At 34.6% G+C, this 23,271-nt stretch overlaps 1 protein-coding gene and 1 long non-coding RNA gene across 2 annotated transcripts in view; one reads left to right on the top strand and one right to left on the bottom strand.

The window, feature by feature from the left end:
- The window catches only part of LOC113255039 (uncharacterized), a 40,884-nt gene extending 24,449 nt beyond the window's left edge, over positions 1 to 16,435 (bottom strand). The window contains exons 1-3 of the long non-coding RNA XR_003316047.4: positions 16,304 to 16,435; positions 2,305 to 2,428; positions 1,311 to 1,587 (exon numbers count right to left, since the gene is read on the bottom strand). This is a non-coding gene — a long non-coding RNA (uncharacterized LOC113255039). The remainder of the gene's footprint in view (positions 1 to 1,310; positions 1,588 to 2,304; positions 2,429 to 16,303) is intronic.
- Positions 1 to 22,990, top strand: part of ST8SIA4 (ST8 alpha-N-acetyl-neuraminide alpha-2,8-sialyltransferase 4) — a 92,866-nt gene extending 69,876 nt beyond the window's left edge. Inside the window, 1 exon segment of the mRNA XM_026498560.4 lies at positions 18,556 to 22,990. Within this exon segment, the coding sequence (XP_026354345.1) occupies positions 18,556 to 18,838 (283 nt within the window). The 3' untranslated portion in view covers positions 18,839 to 22,990.
- The last annotated feature ends 281 nt before the right edge of the window (positions 22,991 to 23,271 follow it).

Below are 23,271 nucleotides of genomic sequence, written 5' to 3'. Positions count from 1 at the left end.
TGAATTCAGAAAAATAAAATCTTTGTTTTATATAGATACTTGCTGCATATGCATAGTTTTCAACTTAGAAATGGATCGAGCTATAAAAAATTTAGTTTCTTATTGGCTGTTGTTTTTGTAGATTTTATTAACTGGGAATTTTTGTAATAAATATATGTTGATCAATTTCTATGTGTCAGACCTAGTGTTAGTTGGTAGGGATAGGTTGGTAAATACCACCTTGACTGACACAGAGTTTGCACTGTAGCAGGGGAAACACTGAATAATTAGACAAATTATTTGTATTAAAATTGGCTAAGTAGTACAAAGGAAAAATGGGTGAAGAATAGGGAAGACCTCCCTGAGCAAATGATAATAAGCTAATACTTTTATTGACTTTTTATTCAATAATAAATAGTGTAGTGATAGGTGCCAGGTGTTATTTGCATCGCTCTGCAAATGTTAATTTATGTAATCTCCATAACAATCATTTAACTGATGATGAAGTGAGACACAACCAGGTTCAACATCTTGTACAGCTCACCCAGTAAGTGATAGCCCTGGGCCTCGAACCACACCTGGCTCCAGTGTGCCCATCACTACTGCATAGTAGTGGGATGCATCCCAGTGATGCATCTTGTTAAACTCTGTTGTCTTTCACTTGTTTGTCCCTTGGAAATGTTATACAACATTTTAATAATTTTTATAAAGGGCTAAACTCTTGACTAGGCTGCACAAGATAAGGGACTTTATCTTCATTGTTCCACATTCATGGTCAATAAGATTACAAAAGTGTCACCATCGCACTCTTAATAGTACAGCATACATAATAGACAACTTTATATCTCTTTATTTTGTTCCATTGTACTTTAGAAAAATCGGAGGACTACATGTTGCTAGGTAGAAATATTGTGGTAACTCTGAAGGATATGTTCAAGCATCTTAAAGGTTAAGGACACAAGAAATTTATTATGTCCACTTTCTGTTTTACTTATGACTTTCCTTTCCCTGTTATAGATCTATCACTGTCAATATCCTTTGTTTTCCAACCTTTCCTTTATTACTCTAAAATAGAATTAAGGCAAAGAAAAAGCTGTCAAGTAAATGAAAAGATTAACTAAAGCATCTGGGCAATAGTTGGAAGGAGTCGGGGAAAATGGATATAAGAGATATACGTGTGCTCATGTTTGAAAAAGGATTAAGGTTAAATTTTTAGTCCGTGAGAGGAAAAAAGACAAAGGAGAAGGCATCAGGCCTAAAGATAATTGCTTTGAAGAGAGAAAGACAGTGCTGGGAAAGAGTCCTTGGTCGCAAAGCTCTCAGGGGCTCACCTGGTTCTTTTGCTCACTGGGATCCTTTTGGTAATTATCCCACGAAGATGGAGCATGGCGGGGCTGTGGCGAGCGTCCACTGGTATTTCTATGTATAGGAGTCAGTCACATTTCATGGAGAAAGATCTGTGACATGGGAATAGTCCTGTACCTACAAATCCCTATTCCCGCATCGTCCATTGGAGGATCACTGCCTTGTGTTTGGGCTCAAATATTGTCTGTGTCAGGATTCGTCGGCATTTCATAGTAGGCCACTTGACAGGGCTTTGTCCTTTTCCTGAATGTAGTAAATTAAGCAAATGAAAATTCTCAGTCTCAGACTTTCTAAGACATTTCCCAGGAATCTGGGTCTTTGAAAAAGCTGAACTCCTCCTTTGTTCGATTAGGGAGGATTATTAACTGAAGGCCTTCCCTTTTTTGACTTGAATCAACATCTATGGACTAAGGATCTCCCACACCCCATGCAAACTGCTGATCCTCCTGTATTAGAATTCTAGAGCTTTCTATCTCGATTTTTGACAGGCAAACTGCAGATTTAATCCTGAAACATGGCCTTAGATGTCTCCAGAGTCTTGCAAGTGAGAAAATGTACAAGCACGGTCTAGGCTTTTGGCTTGAGAGACATCTTTTTGCAAAGATGTGCTTAGAAATCTTAAGCTCGACCTATATTCCCATCTAACACATTTTTTTAAAATTCTATTATAAGCCGCTTTCAGAGAGGTTTTCAAAGAAGTCCTACTTTTTGAGATCTCAGGGAGTGAAAAGTGGAGCTTCAAGCTTACAGAAGGAGTAGCAGAGGATTGCTTTCTCGGGTGCTCTGGGTGAATGCCCTGAAATCTGCTTGCCTTGCACAAACAAGAGACTCTGAAAAACTGAGGGAAATACTCCTCACGTCAGGACTTATTAATCTATCACCGATCAGCTCATTAGGGTTGCACAGTGGCTGGTTTATGCAGGCCCCAGTGGGTAATGAACTCACCAAGTGTAAACTCACCTGGGGAAGGAAATGAAGGGCTTACGCAGGACAGGCAATTCACTTTCCGGTGAATGGGAGTGGACGGACTCATGTCTTGTTGTTACGATCACAGCTTTGCTCTGAATGGTGAGATGTCCCACAACTGTAAGTTAAGGTGTTTGATTTTTACATCAGTTTATAGATCTGTATATACATAGATAAATGGACGTAGATAGAGATTCAGTTTGAGATTTGAACCATTTACCCGGTGTTTATAACGGTGTGCATGGCACTGATGCCGCCCATGGCATCAGGGAAAGTGCTACAACGGGACACAGGACATCTGGGATCTTAAAAGGCACTTCACACTGTTTCCTAGAGTCACAGAGATCGCCCCCACGAATGTCACTGCTATTTAGGGAGCAACCAGAGCCACAAAGGTACATCCTGGACATGTTAGAGTGGCTTGTAGCCACACGTGCAGCTTGTCTCCGAAGCCAGGGAGGGCCTGATTAAATACAGGGCCCACCCACTGTGAGAAACTCTCTGGCATCCCAGCTGCCATTCAGAATGTGAAATCCAGGATATGACCTGTCAAGATGAGCTACTTCGGCATATTGTGGCAATGCAGCTGTCACTGAAATGCGTAAGTCTCCAGAGAAAAACATTCAAACTGTTTCCAAGGTGGAATGAATACAAATGGAAAGCTCCACTCACACTGAATGTGACTTTTTCAACGGGATCATCCACACTTAATAAGCAGAGGAGTGGAAATGACCCCCGTACCTCTTCTCCTCTTTGATTGCTAAGCATTTTCTGGGGGCAAACTGTTTCAGTATTTCTATTGGTCTGTATTTGAGAGAGGCAGGGAATATTTGCGAATTATACACATTTAAATTATGCATTGTTGTCCTTCTCTTTCATCAATAAGGATAAAAATTGCTATAGATCCCCCAAGATATTTCAATGAAATGTTTGCAAAAGAGACAGTTCTGTAACCCAGATTTTAAAGAATTATTTCGTATTTATTCCTTGAACTTACCGTTTTCAACATTTTTATAAATTTATAGCATTAACACCAAAATTTATAATAAAATTTAAAAACTTCAAATTTGTTCCATTAATGTCGAGAGAAGCGCAGTGAGTAAGATTAGTGATTATATAAGTGTTTTCCTAATAAGGAATTAATGTACATGGTCCCCCAGGTGTGCCCAAATAGATGGGAGTAAATCAATTCTAGATCGAATTTCTTTTCTTGTAATTTCCTATTAAAAGTTTCTGAAAAGTAGGAAACAGGGTCAAGTAACAAATTCATGATTGATTGAATTTGGTATATCTTGATAAAACTGGCTGAAATAAGTCTCATTACAAAATTGCCTCATCTTAGGCCGAGTTTTATTAGGGATCACACAGATCTTCGTTGTCAGCCAACAGACTTCTAAAAGCGAAAGGAAATGTGAGAAATATTTGATTCAACTAACACTACAGTCATAAAAGTCTTGCTATCTCAAACTATTTTTTATTTTAAGGCAATACTGTCAACTATGTATTCTGACATTTAGGTAATTGTAACATACCTATGGGATGTTTACGTGTATATACATTTGCATAGCAAACTAGAGATATATGTACGTATGTATTGTATATGATTATTTACATGTGTATTTCTACATATTAGTGTATCATATATAATTATACATGTAAATATATGTAACATATAACTATAATGTATGATACGGCCATATTTAGTATATAATATATAGAGAATCACTTTTTAAAAATGTATTTAAGTAATCTCTACACCCAGTGTGGGGCTCAAACTCATGATCCTGAGATCGAGTCACATGCTTTTCCAACTGAGCCAGCCAGGTAGCCCAAGATTCACTTTTGTAATTGGAATGAAATATCCTATTTCCTAATCATAACCTGTAATAATTTGTTTCACATGTTTATCCCAGAAACTCTTGATTCCAATAACTCATCCATTTATTTAACAAGTATGTTCATGCTTACTGGGTAAAATTGTTGAGTAGATTAATGTTTCTAGTTTGTATGTATAGAAATTCAGAACTTGTCTATTGCAGAGTACCTGAAAGTCATCACTGAACCATGAGGTAACCTTGAGACTCTCCCACATGTCATTTCTCCATTGCACTGTGACAGATATGTTTTTCCCCAAACACCTATCATATTCCCCAGATGGCTCAGCCATCATCCCTGGCAGATTATGAATAATGTTTTAGGTTGAACAGATGTAAGCAATTTGTAATTTTTCCCCTTTCTGAACCAGCTTTGTTTTGATGAATCAACTGGAAATTGAAACTTATGTGGAACTTCTCTTTGAAAAGGAGCAATGTTTTCCCACAGCGGACTATGCAGTCAGCTCTTAAGTATGGACAAGAGACAGGGAACAGGGAAACTGGCCAAAATGTGTGACGATAAAAACTGGAAGATCATCACGTAGCACTGCTGTGCACTTCCCATTTCTTTCCTCTAGAGCACCACATATAAAAAATAGTTTAGGTCATTCCAAACCAACCCAATTTCCATCAACTTGTGAAAAGATGGCAGAAATATCAGGTTGCCTGTGTTTATCTACGGTCAAAAACTCTTCCGAAAACTAGTTTGAGAAATGTAGAAGTGCTGATTAAATGTTGAGAGAAGAAAATAAACTACTCTCTGGCAAGGATTTGTTTACTCTGCCAAATTATATTTTACATAAATTATACAGATTACAATTATATCTTTGACCTTCATATAGTCAACATAAAATGAACCTTACTGGCAATTCAGTTTTAAGGAAAACACTCTACAAGATATAAATTAAATAACCCCTTTTGTTTAAAAAAAAAAAGATGATAAAATATCTACCTAAGACAGGTCCATCTTTATACCCATATGATGCACCTTTATTTATATAGGGATATTCTACTTGTAAACAATATGAATTATTTTCCTTACCCTAACCAGTTGCCAGACCTGAAAGACCACTCAATGTCTAGAGTTCAATCACTGTCCTGCACATTCAGAGCCTGTCTCTGACCTGATAATTCTTGCCGTGGGAAAAACTGTCATAGTATTTTTGGCTTTCTTAAATTAAAGTCTGTGAGACCAAAGTAACTGGCAATTGGTCTGGATTAGCTAACTCTGAATTCTTAAACACTTAAGAATTTGGAAACTCAAATAAAAGAAAAAAAGATAAAAAAGATTTTGGAAACTCCATATGCTACAGACAGAATATGATAACCAAAATGTGAATTGTTAAAGACAGCCATCAATGTACTTTTTATTTCTGTGCTTATTACTACATTTCAACATTATTGACTTGGAAAGTTTAATGTTAATATTATAAAATATTTTTAGGTAGAATTCATAGACCATTCTCAAAGCTTTTTCAAACCTTGCCCCCTTTTGAAAACCAGAAATCTTATGCCTTTCTTTATATTTGGAATTTCAAAATAAATAGTATGAGTTAAACCCAATCAAAACAGTTATAATATTTATTATGCTTCTTTTACTTCCACACCACTCCAGAAATCCACCTGTTCCTCCTTCTTCAGTGAATAATCTCTGGTTTTAATAAGCTAGTTAAGGATCTTATCTGGTCTCTAATGTAGACAGCCATTTCAAGGAACTCATTAGGTATATTTTCTTACTTAATTAAGGAACTCTACAGGATGGACTTTGTTGGCTCCTTTTTTTTTTCTCTTAGATTCTATAACTTAATGTTCTTCGGATTTATAGCTTAGTCCTTAAGTTCCTGAGTTTGCTTTTATACACAATGATAAGCCAAAGACGAAAAGGCTTATTTTCACGCCAGTACAAAATGAAGCACCCTCTAGACAGCTCTTACAGAGTGCACGAATTTTAATGATTTACAGCTTTTTGGTGTTGCATTTCATTTATCCCCTTTATTTGAAAGTATGAATATTAAGATAGAAACTGAGACGCAAGAGCATTAGAGATTCGGTGTGAACTTTTTAATATTTTAAACTTAATCACTTTTATTCCAAAATTTAAATGTAATTTACTCTCCAACTATGGACTCTGGGAAACAAACTGAGGGCTTCAGAGGGGAGGGGGGAGGGGGATTGGGATAGGCCGGTGATGGGTATTAAGGAGGGCACATATTGCATGGAGCACTGGGTGTTTTACGCAAATACTGAATCATGGAACACTACATCAAAAACTAAGGATGTACGGTATGGCGACTAACATAACATAATAAGAAATTATTATTTAAAAAATGTAATTCACTTTCCAGTGGTGTATACTCCTTTTCTGAACCTGTATATTCCCCAGATTTCATCCCTTGCTTTCTGTATTCTATCATGTTTTGTGCATCAAGGAAGTTTATAAATGAAATTTGAGTCAGCATTCAAAACAATATTACATGAATGTACTAACACAAAGAGAAACAGATGGTCAAGAATACTGTACACACGCTTTGTGCACAACTCCCACAGGCTGCCTGTCTTCAATTTTTTTTTTCCTCAAGTAGAATCAATCATCAGATAAGTGATTTTGGATTCTTTATTATGGAAATATTCCTCTTGAACAACAACAAAAACAAAGAGCCATTTCGATTACATTTCCATTTTAAAGAAAGTTATGTTTCACCCTCTTGATAAGTTTATTGTTATGAAGTCTGAACTAACTATCTCTATCAACTTATATTCTCATTCAGAGAGTCAGGAAAAAAGTTTTGTGACTCTCATTCCTGAATTTCTATTATATCAGTATAACTAAAAGAAAACAAATCATATAAAATAAATGGTTGTCTTAGGCAGTACCTCTAAACTTATGTGAATTGCATAGTTCACATTCTGGATGAAACCTTATGATCATTTCTCCTTGCTTTTTAAAATTTATCAAGTTTAAAAGAAGGAACTGTTGGGTTTTTTGTTTGTTTGCTTTGTTTTGTTTTGCTAGATGATTTGGCCCTAGTTGTATAATGTAGGCAATATAATCCATTGAGTTCTTCAAACAAAAACAAGAACTAAACTAAACTCATATTCACTAGTTGAGTGAATGTTCTATAGGCATGTGCATAGGTAATGTGACTGACCTTCCTAATATGATTCCAGCAGCATGGTGTATTAAATTGAACTTGTATATAAAATTCATAATTTACAGTGAACTGTTATCTGTATCAGATCATTCAATTCCTCCAATATTCCAGAAGGTAAGATGTTTTGCCTCAAATGTACAGATCAGGAAACTGAAACACAGATAAACAGATATGAGGAAACTGAGATACAGTTAGATACCAAGGGTGGAGGAATTCTCACTAAAACTTAAACTAGGCAGGATTCTTGCTAAAAACTAGACTCAACGAGGATGGACACAGAAGGCCAAAGTAGATGCCTAGTTGAGATGAGAGCTCAGAGGAGCCTAACTAAATTTGGTTGAGGAGAGAATCTTCTACCTAGGAGTGTGATTGCTACAAATATAGTAACTTCATGTTTTACCTTTTGAGGAACTTGGCAGACTGTTTTCCAACGGGTGTGTAGCACTTTACTCTCATGCATAGGTACCAGCAATAATATATGAATGTCCAATTCCATAATAGCCTCAACAACACTTATTATTTGTCTTTTTTATTATAACCATTCTAGTTGGTGTGAAAAAGTGTCTCATTGTGGTTTTGACTCACATTTCCCTGATAGCCAATTATGTTGACCATCTTTTCATGTGCATATTGGTAATTTGTATATCCACTTTGGAAAAATGCCTATGCCTTTGCTCATTTTTAAAATTGGGTTTTTAAAAATATTTTTATTATTGAGTTGTAGGAGTTTTTTAATGTATTTTGATGCGGGTCCCTTATCAGATATGCGGTTCGCAGATATTCTCTTCCTTTCTGTGAGTTTATTCACTTTTAATGGCATCTTTTGGAACACAAAAATTTTTAATTTTGATTATGGCCAATTAAATTTTTCTTTTGTTGCTGTCTAGTAAAAACTTTGCCTAAGGTGAGGGTACTTTACTCCTGTATTTCCTTCTGAGAGATTTCGAGTTTTAACTCTTAGGTTGAGGTCTGTGATCCATTTTGAGCTCTTTTTTTTTTTTTCTTTTTTATATGGTATGACGAAGGGGTCAACTCATTCTTTCAACATTGCATTTTAACTGAATATTATGACAAACATCATAATAGGGGCACATCTCAATCAAGGTGCAGTTTGTTACATGATAGCCTGATTTTATAGTACAGTTTTCACTTTTATTCTTTTCTATTGCAAAGAATAGCATATTACCTAATGTAGCTGTCTTTATAGCTGTATTTCATTGCTTCATTTCTTCAGAAGAATAATGGGCTTCCGTTTAGCAACTATTTTATAAATGTGATTTATAAATTAAATGATTCTACCTAAAAATACATTGAAGGGACTGGCATTAAGTGAGGCTGAAGGAGAGGAAAAGGAGGAAAATTACCATTGATTGCATTAGATTGGAGTTTCATCAAATAGAGACTGACATCTGGAGGGAAAAATACCCCAGTATTTATTAATATTTGACTTAATGAAAATATTATGTAACACATAGTCCTTCAAAGTTTCAGGGATAAAAATATAAAATTTCCCCTAATTAATCTTGGGGGCAGAATTATAGCAGTAGTGTTTCTAATGACAAGTAGCTTTGGAGTATAATTTAAATCCCAAAGCCTGCATCAGTGGCATTGTCCTGGCAATATTTCTTCATGGGGGCTTTTCCCTCGGCTGGAAGCCCCTTTATCAACGTATACGCTCAAAGAAAGCCGTTTATTGAGTGATAAGTTTATGCCAAGGACAAGGCAATTGTCTAAATGGGCAGTCCCTTCAGTATTGCACACTTTATGACAGGAATAAATATAGAAAATAATGATCTAAGTTTGACTAACCTCCCCAAATGCTATTATTTTGATACTTGCTGGGAAGGCTACAAAGAACTACTTTGAACTTGCTTTTAGCTATCTTGATTCTGTTCCTTCCTGGGCTTTGAGAAGAAGTCTGATCTTTGGCTTATGTTTAGTTTGTATACTTTGCTAGCAAGCATTTTACATTATTGAATGGATTATAGATCACATTTGTTGGTCTTTACTCCTCTTGAAATAGATTTTAGCACAATTCCTATTTGGAAGGTTAATGTAACCTGACTTATTGATGGAAACTGGGCATACCCATTTGTAAATTGTCCACATCAAGCTAAAATAAGGTCATCAGACCATTAGAAGAGTTGTTTAAGATTTTATCATAGTAAAAGGGACTTTTATTGGGAAGCTGTCTTTATGTTGTCTGGGAATGTGGAAATAGAATCTCTAAGTGCCTTCTTGGAATAATGTTTATGAATGAAAAAATTTGCATGGATAAAATACTGCTCTCATTTTCATCTTTCAGTATCTAACCCATTTTTGCTAAGCTTTAGGATTACCTACCCCCACTTGCTTTTAATTACTTCTTTTCTTGTAGGACTCCACATCTTCTGATAAATGGTTTAATTGTTTTCTTTTAATCTTAATAGGAAAAATGCAAGGTTTCCATAATTTTTGACCTTTTGAAAGCAATCTGATCTCATCAGGGGGATCAGACACAAGGCACGTTAGCATTAACCTTATTTAATTCCATCATCATGTTTCAAAAGACCATCTCCCTTTTGTTTCCAGTATTTCACCTTTTGGACGTCACCACTTCCTCATTCTGGCAGTTCAGGTTGTAAATTTCAGTTGTCTTTCAGAGTTCAATTGGGTGAAAAAAAAAAGGCCATTAAAACCTGTGGCTTTACATCTACTTTTTTTTTTTTTTTTTTGCCCTAGCCCCCATGCATCCGTTCAAGTTTTTAAGTATAATCTTTGAGAAGTCCCCAAAGATATTATATTTAATATCTTTTTTTTAAGATTTTATTTTTAAGTAATCTTTACACCCAATGTGGGGCTCAAACTCAAAACCCTGAAATCAAGAGTTGCACGCTCCTCCAACTGAGCTAGTTAGGCACCCCCATCTTTAACAGATACAATATAGAATTCATCTATAATTATTTTTTTAATTCTCTTTCACCAAAATCTAACCAACATGTAATATACTTTTGGAGTGATCCATTTAAATTCCATTCATGGTAAGTAAAGTCTAAAGGATCCCCTCTGTTTTTAATTTTTCTCACATCTCAGCAAGATTCCATTTTCTTTGACTTTATTTCCTTCCATTAGTTTTATCTTTGAAATTATGATGGATAATTTTATAATTTTTAAATAATCAAAAATCATTTTATATTATGAATTTGTAAGTAGAGAAAATTTTCTGACTTCTAGATACAAGTATTATAGGAAACTGGACATGATGTTAAATTTATTAGCAGGGATGATTTTATCCAACAGCTCTATAACATTATTGAAGGGATATGCTGCTTGTGATGTCAGATCACACATTATAAAAGTAGGAGTAGTTAATTACCACAGCAAAACATAAGACTCCAGCTGCAAATGGAGGAACTCTCATGCTCCTCAATCTTAATTCAGATTACTTGCGACCTTTTAAAAATGAGAGTTTTAGATGTAGTAGGAACCATATTAAAAATCTCATTTTATTGTTGAGTAAACTAAAGCTGAATAAGTTTAAGTGGTTTGCCCAAGATCATATATTTAGCTTAAGGTAAAGCAGAGTCAAAACTCCAGCTTTTCCAGTGCTTGTCCTATTAAATACTGTCACTCAGAGAATGCCAAACCATGAGTATGTTCCATTTTATTAACACTAAAAATCTCTAAAACTCCAGCAAGAATAAATAAAATACGCACTCATTAAGTATCTGCTGTGTATCCAACACTGTGCTTAAATATCTTATTTGAGAGATAAAAATAGAAGACTCATTCATCTCTTTCTGTTTTCATTGTATAATAATGTTAACCTTCTCTGTTATATTGTAAGAAGCAAATTATACCCCCATCTTCTTTGTTTACAAATGAGGTGTATATAAACAATTACCTGGAAATTTTTCTAAGGCAAGTTTCTTTAATGTTGAATTTCCTCGTGCAAACATTACAGGGCTACAGGTCAGGAAGAATATTTTCGGTGTGTTCTACAGCTTGTGGAGTACGGGAGCGAGCTGGTGCTGGCAGCCAAGAGTGGACTGTACCATCTCTTCCCTATTCACTGTTCACTGATGTCAGGTCCGTAGCTTGAACTCAGCCCTGATGGGAGTATTTACATCACAGAAATTGGCAAAGGCTACAGATCAGCAATCCCTTCTCCTCTAGTTAGTGTCTGCTATTAAACAGTTACCAGCACACCAGTGTGCAGCACAGTGGCTGAGCAAACTCAGACACATCATTTACTTCTTGAACTTTCCACTGGATTTACTGTGAAGTAGAAATGATAATACATCCTACAGCATCATCTATAACAGGATTTTATGAGGAGCATGTGAAAATACTTTGTAAATATGAAATAGAATTACTAACACAACAATAACAAGAGTTATATGTTCACTAATAAAATACAAGACACTTGGCAAAACCAACATGGTATAGATAGATCTTGAGTTTGGTAATACTATCTGTGCTCAACCAGGCTATGCATGCAGCGAGATAAAGAGAAGGCTGAAATTCAGAGTTAAGGTCAGAGCCTGGTTCCTGTCATAGACATAACACAAATAGAATATAGAGATTTTGGGACCTAACTTAGTATTCCTACTCTCGTCTCCATTCCATAAGAACTCTATGCCTCTGATGAATCAGACTTTTGAAGGTCAATATAATCATATAGAGCTCTGCATGCAAAGGACACCTAGAAAAAATATTGACAAATTGACCCCTTGAGGTTACAAACTCCTGCTTTCATTTTAATAACACTTCCAAGTACTTTAAGAAACTTATTCATATCTGCATGGAAATCCCTACCCTTTGATACAATCTCACTGCCTTTGACATTTGCAATGTGGTTAAGTAAGTTATATATTGAAACTACAAAATCATCTGACTTGGAATACTTTTGAGAGTATTAATGGGAAAAGTGGGTCAGCTCTTATTTACCTTTGAAAGAAACAAAAAAGCCAAAAAAGATCCATGTCTAAAACACATCACCATTGACACCAGATTGTTAATTGCCAAAAAACTGTACAGAACTATGTTTTTTCCCATATGAACCCTATGTTGAAAATGTACCCAGGAAATTACTATTCTAGGCTGTATTCTCTTGAGAAGCTAAACAATCCCGTTCCTTTTCAGTTGAAATTGAAATCACCATAGCCAGCTAGGTGTGGGCTTAAAACCTGGTCCTATCACCTACAGTCTTCCATGACCTTAAACTGGTTATTTAACCTGCCCAAGCCTCAATGTCCCCCTCCCTGAACTAGCATCCATTCACAGGGGTGTGATGAGGATTAAACGAGAAAAACAACATAGGTAGAGCTTTTAACATGGTCTCTGGTCCTTTATAAACACTCAAATTAGTATTATCATTGCCACCTTGTATGACATTGCTTATGTTTTTACTCCTGGGTTTACTCCTAGCTTGCCAAAGAACATGAAATATGCCTCTCTACCCTTTTGTTTCAATACATGAGAGGGAGATCTAAGATCCATCGCTTTTTGCTTTAATGGGACACTATAAGGATTAATTCATGGTGGACTGAATTATTCTCTGTGAGTACAGTGCTGGAAGTTCTTTTTTTTTTTTTTAAAGAAATTATCACCAACCCTACTGTTATAGAAAGATAAGCTATTTCATAATCTTAATTAGAAGTGTTATGAACTTTACCAAAACAGTTTTATTTATTTTTCATTTTTTTTCCATTTGGCCACATTTTATTGTTTTCTTTCTATATTTTCATTCATTTTTATTTTTTTAATTTAAATTCAACATTTAGCCAACATATAGTACATCATTAGTTACCAAAACAGTTTTAAAACAAAATTAAGTTTTCTGCACTTTAAAAAGTAAATTCATGTGATGGAGCATACTGCAGAATACAGTGGAAGGATTGTGTGAACAGTTGAAAACAAAACAGCAGAGATATTCCATTTCAATACGCAATGGGATGACTGTTTAAGTTTTATATTATACAGCCTGTGCCACATGTCCTTTTTCTAAGAATGAACCAACATGTTAACAAATATGAAGGACAGAATATCCGAAAGCTTGTGTATAATACTCAGGTATCATAAAAAATTAATTTTGCAGCATGGAGTATAGAACTGGGGAGATGAACCCATCTTCTGCAAAGATGAATTATGGAAAGCTAATTCTTTTATAATATCTCAAACTTCTGTAGACATTTCAGACCCAGAAGCCATATTATTTATCCTTATGAGAATCTTCCTGCAGGACAAGCACAACTCAGTTGTGGGAAGATAAATAGGAGACGAGAAGTAGTATGCACAAGCACCGTAGGCTATGTACTCCACATCCCATTCCAGATAAAAGAATCGCTGGGTTCGTAAGTGGAAACTTTGCATGTAATATAATATTAAAACTGGCACAATGGGATTCCATATTCTAGAATATTTTATATTTTATATTATTCTAGAAATTTTCATGTTCGATTTTTAGAAGAATAGTATCTTGAGGAGAAAAAAATACTACTTCTAAATTTGTAGACTTCTTTGCTTAAATATAAATGCAAATTAATGTTCCTTGCTTGCCAAAATGTTGGGTGTGAACTGTCGTAAGTATATCAAATGCCGAATGCTGTTGAAGATAAGTTTTTTTCTTGTATTTTGAAAATGTTGGTTGCTTGAAATAATATATTTTGGCTTATCAGGTGATTATTACCTAATTTTATTATGAGATAAAATCTACCTACTGCGGGCTTTAATATCAAAACTACGATATTAAGTACTTTCTTTGCCTTTTAGTATATTAAAACCTGAAAAAAGTTGACGAGAACAGAATGAGGAAGGGGTAGCGGAGAAGAACCAAGAGTGTTTCATGCAGTTTCAAGCAGTGTGTAGTTCCATGGAGAGAGATGATTTGAAACAGCCACAGAATCTTATAGATAGAGGAAACCCCCCAAAGCCATACAATCAGATGTTTTGTTTCTCAAGAAACATGCCCATTGAGGTTAAATGGCATGACCACAGTTCTCTGGGCAATATGTAGTTATACAAGGCACCAGGAGAGAAGTGGGATGTGTGAGTGGGACTGAGGAATGGGTTGTTGTGGGATATGTTAAAATTCGATTAATATTACTTACCGGGTGTCAAGCTCGTGCAATGACCTTCACACTTACTGTCTCTTTTGCATTATCATAACAACCTTATGTGTTAAATAATACTAACCAAGGTCCAAGGAAGTGAAGCAGCGTTTCCAAGGACTCGAGCATCGTATCACAGATTCACACTCCTATCTTGCAACACTGATTTGGTGGGTAAACACTGCAAATGTTGAGTAGGTTTGAAATAAGAAATGGGACAGATACGTTGGAGGAAGGGGAGGTAAGATGACTTGCTTGGCAAGAACAGAGCTTCCCTGCTGGGAAGTAGACCTATGGAGGCTACTGCATCTATAAAAAGTTAGAAATGTTCAGTTTACACATAAAACTCGGGGTGAGTTTGTTTCACACAATAAGACAGAGTATTACAACACTGAAGCAGAGAGAAAGGGAGGGAGGAAATTAATAATATTTGAAATAAAACTTAGACTAGCTGGTGAAAAACATTCTATGTATGAATGATTATAATGTATACTGAGATCCAAAACAGCCAGGGAAACAAGAGGATGTAGCCCATTGTAACAGTAATTAGCTCTATGTGGTTGGATTATAAGTAATATTTTTCTTCCTCATTCATTTCTTTTTTCTTCAAATTTTCTACAGGGAGCCCACATTGATTTTATGATTTAAAAAATCAATTTCTATAAAAAGAAATACATATATGGAAACTAGATTATTTGCTGAATTGAAAACTGCCAATTTTAAACTACAACAGAAACGATTTTGAGATGAAAATTAGAACAGCTTATACTTAATGAGAATATAAATAGTTCATTATTTTATATATGTATTATTTTCAATTCTCTTTTTTCCTAATTAGGATTAAAAACTTAAGTTAACATTCTGTTTTGATTAACTCTACATAAGAAATTTGTGGTTTTTAAATGTCAGCTTGTACATAAGTAGGTATTTCCAGATATGGATTTTAAAATTGTTCTCTGGGTTTTGGCTTGTAAAGTTGGCAGATACTATCTGACTGTGCTAATAGAATTTAAAAGGAATATCCATTTTTGTCCTTTTCACACATGAAACATGTTCCTGGGCAAATACTGAGTATCGGTAATTTATGTTGGCCTATACAATTTCAAGCCCAACATTAGATTTATAATAAGCACATAGGAAATTCTTACTGACTATATTCGGATCAGTTCCTGTGTCTTTTTAATTTTACGGAATGTTATTAGCTGTGGCCTTAGTTCTCAACCTGCTTTAAGGTTTTGTTTCAATTTATCTGTTACGTGTTGATACCATTTATTAAGATCTGTTTGATAGGGGCGCCTGGGTGGCACAGTGGTTAAGCGTCTGCCTTCGGCTCAGGGCGTGATCCCGGCGTTATGGGATCGAGCCCCATATCAGGCTCTTCTGCTATGAGCCTGCTTCTTCCTCTCCCACTCCCCCTGCTTGTGTTCCCTCTCTCACTGGCTGTCTCTATCTCTATCCAATAAATAAATAAATAAAAAATCTTAAAAAAAAAAAAAAGATCTGTTTGATAAACGGCATTTATTTTGTGCTTTTTCTCCAAAAATGTCCTGAAAATGGGTAGTTCATTTTTTCTTTGAAATTATTCAAATTGTTAACAAGCCAAACATCAGAAAGCTTTAGGATTTCTAAAGCAACATTTATTAGCACCAGTGTTTGAACTGCATAGATTAAAATAACAAGTTTCTAAAGCCTCTCTACCCATTATTTTCAAATAGGAGGCTTCACGATCTGAGTTTAGTTTTCAAAACACAATTTTTATTAATATCAATTAATATCCTAGGTATATCTTTCCTATTCCAAAAGTCACCAATTTATTTCCTCTGAAAAATCCTCACTGAAGTCACATCACATGCTTGAGAATTGTCCCAAGAATTACCTTTTTCTCTTGTTTTCTTCCGGATGTGCTGATGTCTCCATTATGCTCATTTGCCTGCTCTGCTTTCAGATGTCAGGTACTTGAGGGTGAGAAGACGCCGTCACTGATTTTCTGCTTATGGTATCGCATATGGTGCCCTGGATCAAAAAATATTGAGTGAATGTATATCTCTGACACTATTTTAAAATATTTAGGCCAATAATTTTGCCTTTGGCATTTTTTTTCTAATATTATAACTGCTTATTTGTATGACTTACAAAAGTTGCTTTGGTATTTTGTCTATGATTGATCATAGTTGAGTGGCTATCCAGGAAATCCCTCCGGAAAATGGAAACAGTTTATTTATAATGTGTTCTTGAAGTTACATATGACATTGGAGTCCCCTACAAATAATATAGCATTATATTATTTCCTGACAGTTTTTTTTTCTCACTTTAGAAATAAGGTAATTGAGCACGACCTTCGTATTGCCAGACTATTCCCAATCATTGACATTTCCCGATAGAAACAATCATTTGTTGAGTCTGAATTAGCCTCAGCCGCTTTAAAAATTTATAGATACGTGTATTTTTTAAAACCAACTTCATCAACTGTCATTTGTAATCACATACAGATCACATTCACAAAATTTTCCAATAATAATCATTTTGTGTTAGAACATCTGCTTCCTCAAAGCTGAGAGAGCTTTCGGCTGTATCACAGTTTCTTCAAAATCTTCAGACTGTAGTGTAAGCTCCTTGCACAGAACAAATATATGGTTTCTTCATGATGCGAACAATGCATGCGCTCTGGTTTTTGTTCATTAACTACCTTTGTGTTGTGAAAAAATTCTTAAATAATAATCTCTGAAAATTCCTTATGAATCTTCTTTACTGAAAATAGGCTTCCTTTAAACACTTTTGATAACAAAAGATCTACAGGGCATTTCATATTGTTCAAAACATTCACCACAAGGCCTTCACCCAACTAGAAAATTTAAAAATGTGAAAGGTCAATCCCAGTTCAAAGGAGGGAGAAAAAATGATGCAGGAGAAAAAGAGGAATGATCGTGGATAAGTGTATTTTCCCTATTTGGATGTAGGAATGTTTCAAAGTCCAGTATTTCTTGGTCAACATTCAATAGTCTAGGTGCATTTGGTGTCCCCTGGAAAGCTTCATAAATTACCAAAAAAAAAAAAAAAAAAAAAAAAAGACAAAGAAGAGAATGTTGTATAAAATCTAAGGCAAATATATAAATACAGCAATGACCAGAATCTAATAGAATATGCCACCTTACATCTGAGTGGCAGACATGGTATATATTTCCCCAAATAAGAGACAAGAGTAAAAACAAAAGTTTTTTTTTTAAATATTAACTTTATTCTATTTGTAATTGGACAACTTTGAAAGTTAAAGAAAATCTACACCCTTCCTCTTTTAGCTGTTTCCACATAAGATAATGAGTATGCCATGAAGTCTTGGAAACCCCCTTCCTCGCCAGGGGTGATGATTGACTTGTGAGTTTGCATGCTTTTCAGGTGAACAAAATTTGGCAACAATGATGGATCTGAACATTTTGGAATATTTTATTGGCTTTGAAAATGAAGAGTATAAAATACTTATCACCATTAAATTTATTTTACCTGTTCGACAAAATGAATAAGTGGTGAATTGTTTATGTTTTTATGTTATTTCTTTTATGCTGCTTTTCTGTGGGTTGAGGCAATATTTTTAATTAGCTTTTGTAAAATGGGTTTTGGACAATTGAAATTAAATAAGTCAGTTAGTATAAGGCAAGCAAAATATTTGTTTAGATTTTTAATTGAAATATCAGAGATTTTGAAAAACCTATGGGCAAAGTTTTAAATTCTCTTTTTCAAGGAGAATTAGCTAATCTCTGCCCAATTACTGTGTCCTTTACAGTCATATTTAACACTTTCTGATAAGATTCTATTCTGTATATTATTATAAATGTTTGCTGCTAATTCATTTTGAATATGATAGTCCACACTAATATTTACACTTTCTAGGTCCCCTGGCTATTTATATGACCTCAGAAATAAGCAAGGAAATAAAGGATAAGGGAAAATAAAATATATTAAATTTCCTAAGTGCTTGAGAAAGAAGTTATTTCTTCAGCAATCTTTCGAATGTTATTCATAAAGATACTTTTCAATTTTAATTTACTTTGATTCCACATAGTATATACTTTGCTGTAGGGTATGTTGTATGTTTTTCTAAATTCTTCTCTTCTGTGTCTTTTTCTTTTCCAGTTACTGGCTGACAAACAAAGTTCCCATCAAAAGACCCAGCACGGGTCTCCTCATGTATACACTTGCCACAAGATTCTGTGATGAAATTCACCTGTATGGATTCTGGCCATTCCCTAAGGATTTGAATGGAAAAGCCGTCAAATATCATTACTATGATGACTTAAAATATAGGTACTTTTCCAATGCCAGTCCTCACAGAATGCCATTAGAATTCAAAACATTGAATGTGCTACATAATAGAGGAGCTCTGAAACTAACAACAGGAAAGTGTGTAAAGCAATAAAGCACATTTGAAAACATACCAACAAACTGAATACGCACTTCTTTTCTGAAGATGCTTCCTAAGATTGAACATGGGATCCAAAACAAGACTGAGTTTCAGCATCCACCAAGTATCTGCAAGGTGATAAAGGACAATTATGAGAAATCCGCTACCAGCTGATGAAATACCTGCAAAGTGCTCTAAAAAAACACATATTTTGACTTCAAGGGTCCTAGTAAGTGCCACTTCCACTAAGAACACAGTTTGAATGTATAATCAGTAGTGTTTACAAGATCCAACAATGCACTTGTCATTAGTTAATGAGGCAAATATGTTCATCACTGTTGGGCTGCCACGGCAATGCCAAGCACATTAAAAGAGTCACCCAGGAACACAACTCAGCCCTGGGGATTAAACCATCCTTGTCAGCAGAAATCGAGATGGAAATAGTTTGAGCAGTGAAATCCATAAGATGAAACAACTCAAGTAAATGCCTTCAGTCAGGACTCTGAGTCTGATCATGAACATTATGTTTTTGTTTTTGTCTTCTGGAATCTCTTTTGGTTTGGGTATTGGGTGCTTAGAAATCCTTTCTGAGATAAATATGAATGAGATAAATAGCCTTCAAGGAATCATTTTTAAAGTTCTTATATTTTTAAAGAGCAATCACATGATGACTTTGTAAAAGAGTTTTATTTTGCACAACTCTTAACCTCCAGATTTTTTTCCAGTGGTGTAGAAGGTACCAGCTAAACTGTACCACTCAGTGATCTTGAGCCATTCTAAAGGAAAGATGTTCTATGTCATCTGAGATGGTAAAATTAGCAGAAAAGCAAGTACTTTGGTACCAAAGATTGTGCTGATGTTTCTACACAACAAACCATTCTCCTTTCATGAAAATAATATATTAATATATTATTATGCTACTAATATGAAAGTCATCTTTAGAGATATTAAAGTTTTCAAACTCAAACTTTATTTTTATTTGAAGGAAGACTTCCATAGCTTTTACATTTCACAATAATTTCCTGGAAGCATTTTGCCCGTTAGAAAAATGTTAGACTAATAGGGCTGAAATAAGACTTCCAGTTCTTTGATATTCCCCTTATTCTTCAAATGGAAAGATTGGCATTCTCTTTATGTCACTGTTAAATTTTCTTAGTGCAGAAATAACATGATTAATAGAATGTTGTCTCCATAACAGATGATTAATTTTAAGAGGTTTAATAATGAAACTGTGTGTCAGTATTTTGCACTTCAAGTGAATTAAATTGACCAATATTTTTTCTGTGGTTAAATTTATTCACATTATCACATTAATGTGTTTTCAAAGAAGCACATGAAATTATTAAGAAAATGATTCAAAAAGTTTTAACATGTGATAGAATTGGCCAATAGGCCAGTTTTCTGTTAATTTATACTACACTGGTAGGTAATCCTAATGCTAAATTGTTTAGAAAGCAGAAGTACTATGTTCCCACTTCTACTCTTGGCCTGAAACACTTAGATGACTTCTTGTTTCTTAGGGAAGAGAGTTTGAGGAAAGAAGAAATAGCGTGGGGAATATGTATGTTTTGTTTCTTAGGGAAGACAGTCTGAAAAAAAAAAAAAGAAACAGCATGGAGATTATATATATATACATATATATGTATATATATATAATTTATGTATATATCTATATATCTATACACACACACATATATATACATACATATATATGTTATCAAAGGATGTTCACAGGAGGACAGTTCTTATTATATTAATAATATGTGGTATTATTTTTAAAAATATAAGAGAACCTTGGGTTTCAGAATATTAATTTTTAGAATTCATGTGTCTCTAAGAAAACAAAATAGAATGCATAAAGGAGATGCAGAGCTAAAAATGGACAGAACATGATGCACTTTTATTATTAACCTCTTATCGGAAATCTTAAAAGAATTAGTCACATATTTTGAATGTAAAGTTGAAAAGTCTGATTTGTGTAACAAATCCAAAGTAGGTGATTCATAGAACCTTAATTTTTACCATTTGTGGGTAAGTTGTTTGACTAGCCTTTAATTTTAATTCAATAGACAATTCGAAGTTGCAAGTAATCCTGATAGGTAAAATCCATCTCAGAACTCATTCAAAGTATGTCTTAAAAAGCAGCAGCAAGGAACCTTGCCATTTTTACTGCATTATCAACAAATGTGTTTAAACAATGTTAAGGCCACAGCAAAAGCATCGCAGCCACTCACTGTTTCGCGCATTAATGTTTATCTCCTAGATGCATTGAGTAGTGCCTTTTAGCTTCACATTGCTTAGTTACCCTACACTTTTGTGTTCTCTAAATAAATTGCCCAGTTCTGAAAATGTTCAGCATATAAAAAGGGCTTCAGTATCGACTGAGACTACTTTTGTTCATCTCAGGGAACTTTCAATACTCAAGAATGAATTCAATTAAAGGCATTTAGTATTCAAAGAAAACAAACTGTACAAGACCATTTCACTCCCTATTGTATACCTTTCCATCCACCCTACCACCTTCACAAGCTACTGTGGCCTTCTTACAGGGGTGAGGCAAGGAGATCACTGAAGGCTAATAGCAAGAATAATAAGAATTCCGTTTAACCAATAAGGGGCCAAAAGGGATCATGATCAAATCAAATTATGACTGCATACTTGAAACATCTGCATTTTTTTCTTTTGAGACTATCATATGTTCGCAGCTTTAATTTTTTGTTTCTGTTTCACGATTTACCCCTGGACCTGGCAATGCTCAGGCAGCTGATTGTGAAATATTCTTGTCCTTTAGAGAATGTGGTTGTTACTGTGCTGTTGACATGAATAGGCCATGGAAACATTTTCATCATTATTACCCAGCCTGTTCTATATTTAATACTAAGTTGCTGGAATAAAAAAAAAAAAAAGAATCAGTAACAGATTTTCTGGGCAAATCTAGTGATTCAGCCCCCAGGACTGATGAAATTACTGTGGAAGTTTTTCTGTCTGAAAGAAGGTGCTGGGCATTCAAATGTCTTTATGTATTGTATATCATATAAAATGTATATCAATTGCTAATGGGAATTTCTACATTTATGCTTACATAAGCAATTTATTTAAGTAATGCTATGGGTAGTGTACATACCAACTAGTTATTAAGCTTCTGCACAGGAAAAGGGTGAACAAAGTAATTTATTTCTAATTGAGCCAGTTAGTCATAATGCACACAACGTGATATTTGGTTCATAAGAGTTGTTTTCATGTGCTTATTGTTGGGAGTATCTATAATTGTGGAAGAGGTATAGGAAGAGTTATGTATAGTTAGTTGTTACCTCTACAAGTTTGAAAGTTTCCCCATTAGACCTTATCAATATACCAATGTTTTAAAAATTGAGTGAAAGAGGGTTATTGTTCATATTTGATGAAAGAAAATCCAAATAAAGCCCACCTAGAAATAGATATTTTATTATATATGTGCTATAGATATCTCTATATAGTACAAATAGACATGTGTGATGCATATATACAATGTTATATATGTGTGTCTGTGTTTCCCACACAGAGTCTGTAATATACACACACTAGATTTGTGTCATGCTAACATCTTCAGAGGCTGTACTGTTAAGCACTCTGGAGATAAGAACACTTTAGAATAAAGAAGTTCTTTTGAGACTTCAGTTACTAACCTGCTTTAAGAGGGATCTACTTTATAACTGAATTCTATTGTTCATACTTAGAGTTTCAATAACGGTCTAGTATGGCCAACTCTTAAAAAAAAAAAAGTAAAAAAAAAAAAGAAAAAAGAGAGAAAAAATAAAAATTAAAAAAAGTTTTCAAGCTGGCAATGTATTTGAATTATGGTTTTCAGTGGCTCCCAGGCCCTGTGTCTCTCATTTAAGTAGCACCTTTTAATAAATACTGTTTCTTTGTGTAGGCAAAAGCACAAGTGTTTCAAATAAATGTATATAGCAGGAAAAAGAAAAAAGAGTTTACAGAGCTAGCACTGCTGCACAGGATAATTGCTACTGAGTATTTCTTATATTATTTGTGGAACTGAAAGATGGGACTTATTGTGTCAAGTTCATTCTGTTCAACACTGTTTCCTATTGTTTATGTATAGCAATTGGGTGTTATTGTTTTATCATTTGTAAAATTGTAAAATAAATTAAATCTCCCCTTTTTTTTCAAGTTTTCTCTTACCTCTTACATCCAAGCCCTCACTTTCACTTCGTATGTCAATATAAGAGGACGGTTTTAAAGAAGCTTTAGCTAGTGCTTTTGTCTTCCCTGTCCCTCAGCCCAGACAATGGCAATTTGGCAAATCGTTCATTTTTACAGCATATGCACAGAAACATGAACAATATCCAAAGCCCCACGAACCTCAGGAAATCTTTAACAATTTTCGGTGTGGTACATTCTGTTTGTGGTTGAGGGAATGGAGTGTTACACCAGTTACATTTGTATCCAAT

The sequence above is a fragment of the Ursus arctos genome, unplaced genomic scaffold, assembly GCF_023065955.2.
Source record: "Ursus arctos isolate Adak ecotype North America unplaced genomic scaffold, UrsArc2.0 scaffold_5, whole genome shotgun sequence".
NCBI lineage: Eukaryota > Metazoa > Chordata > Mammalia > Carnivora > Ursidae > Ursus > Ursus arctos.
The sequence above is the reverse complement of the archived record's forward strand: the minus strand, read 5'-3'. Positions and strand labels throughout refer to the sequence as shown.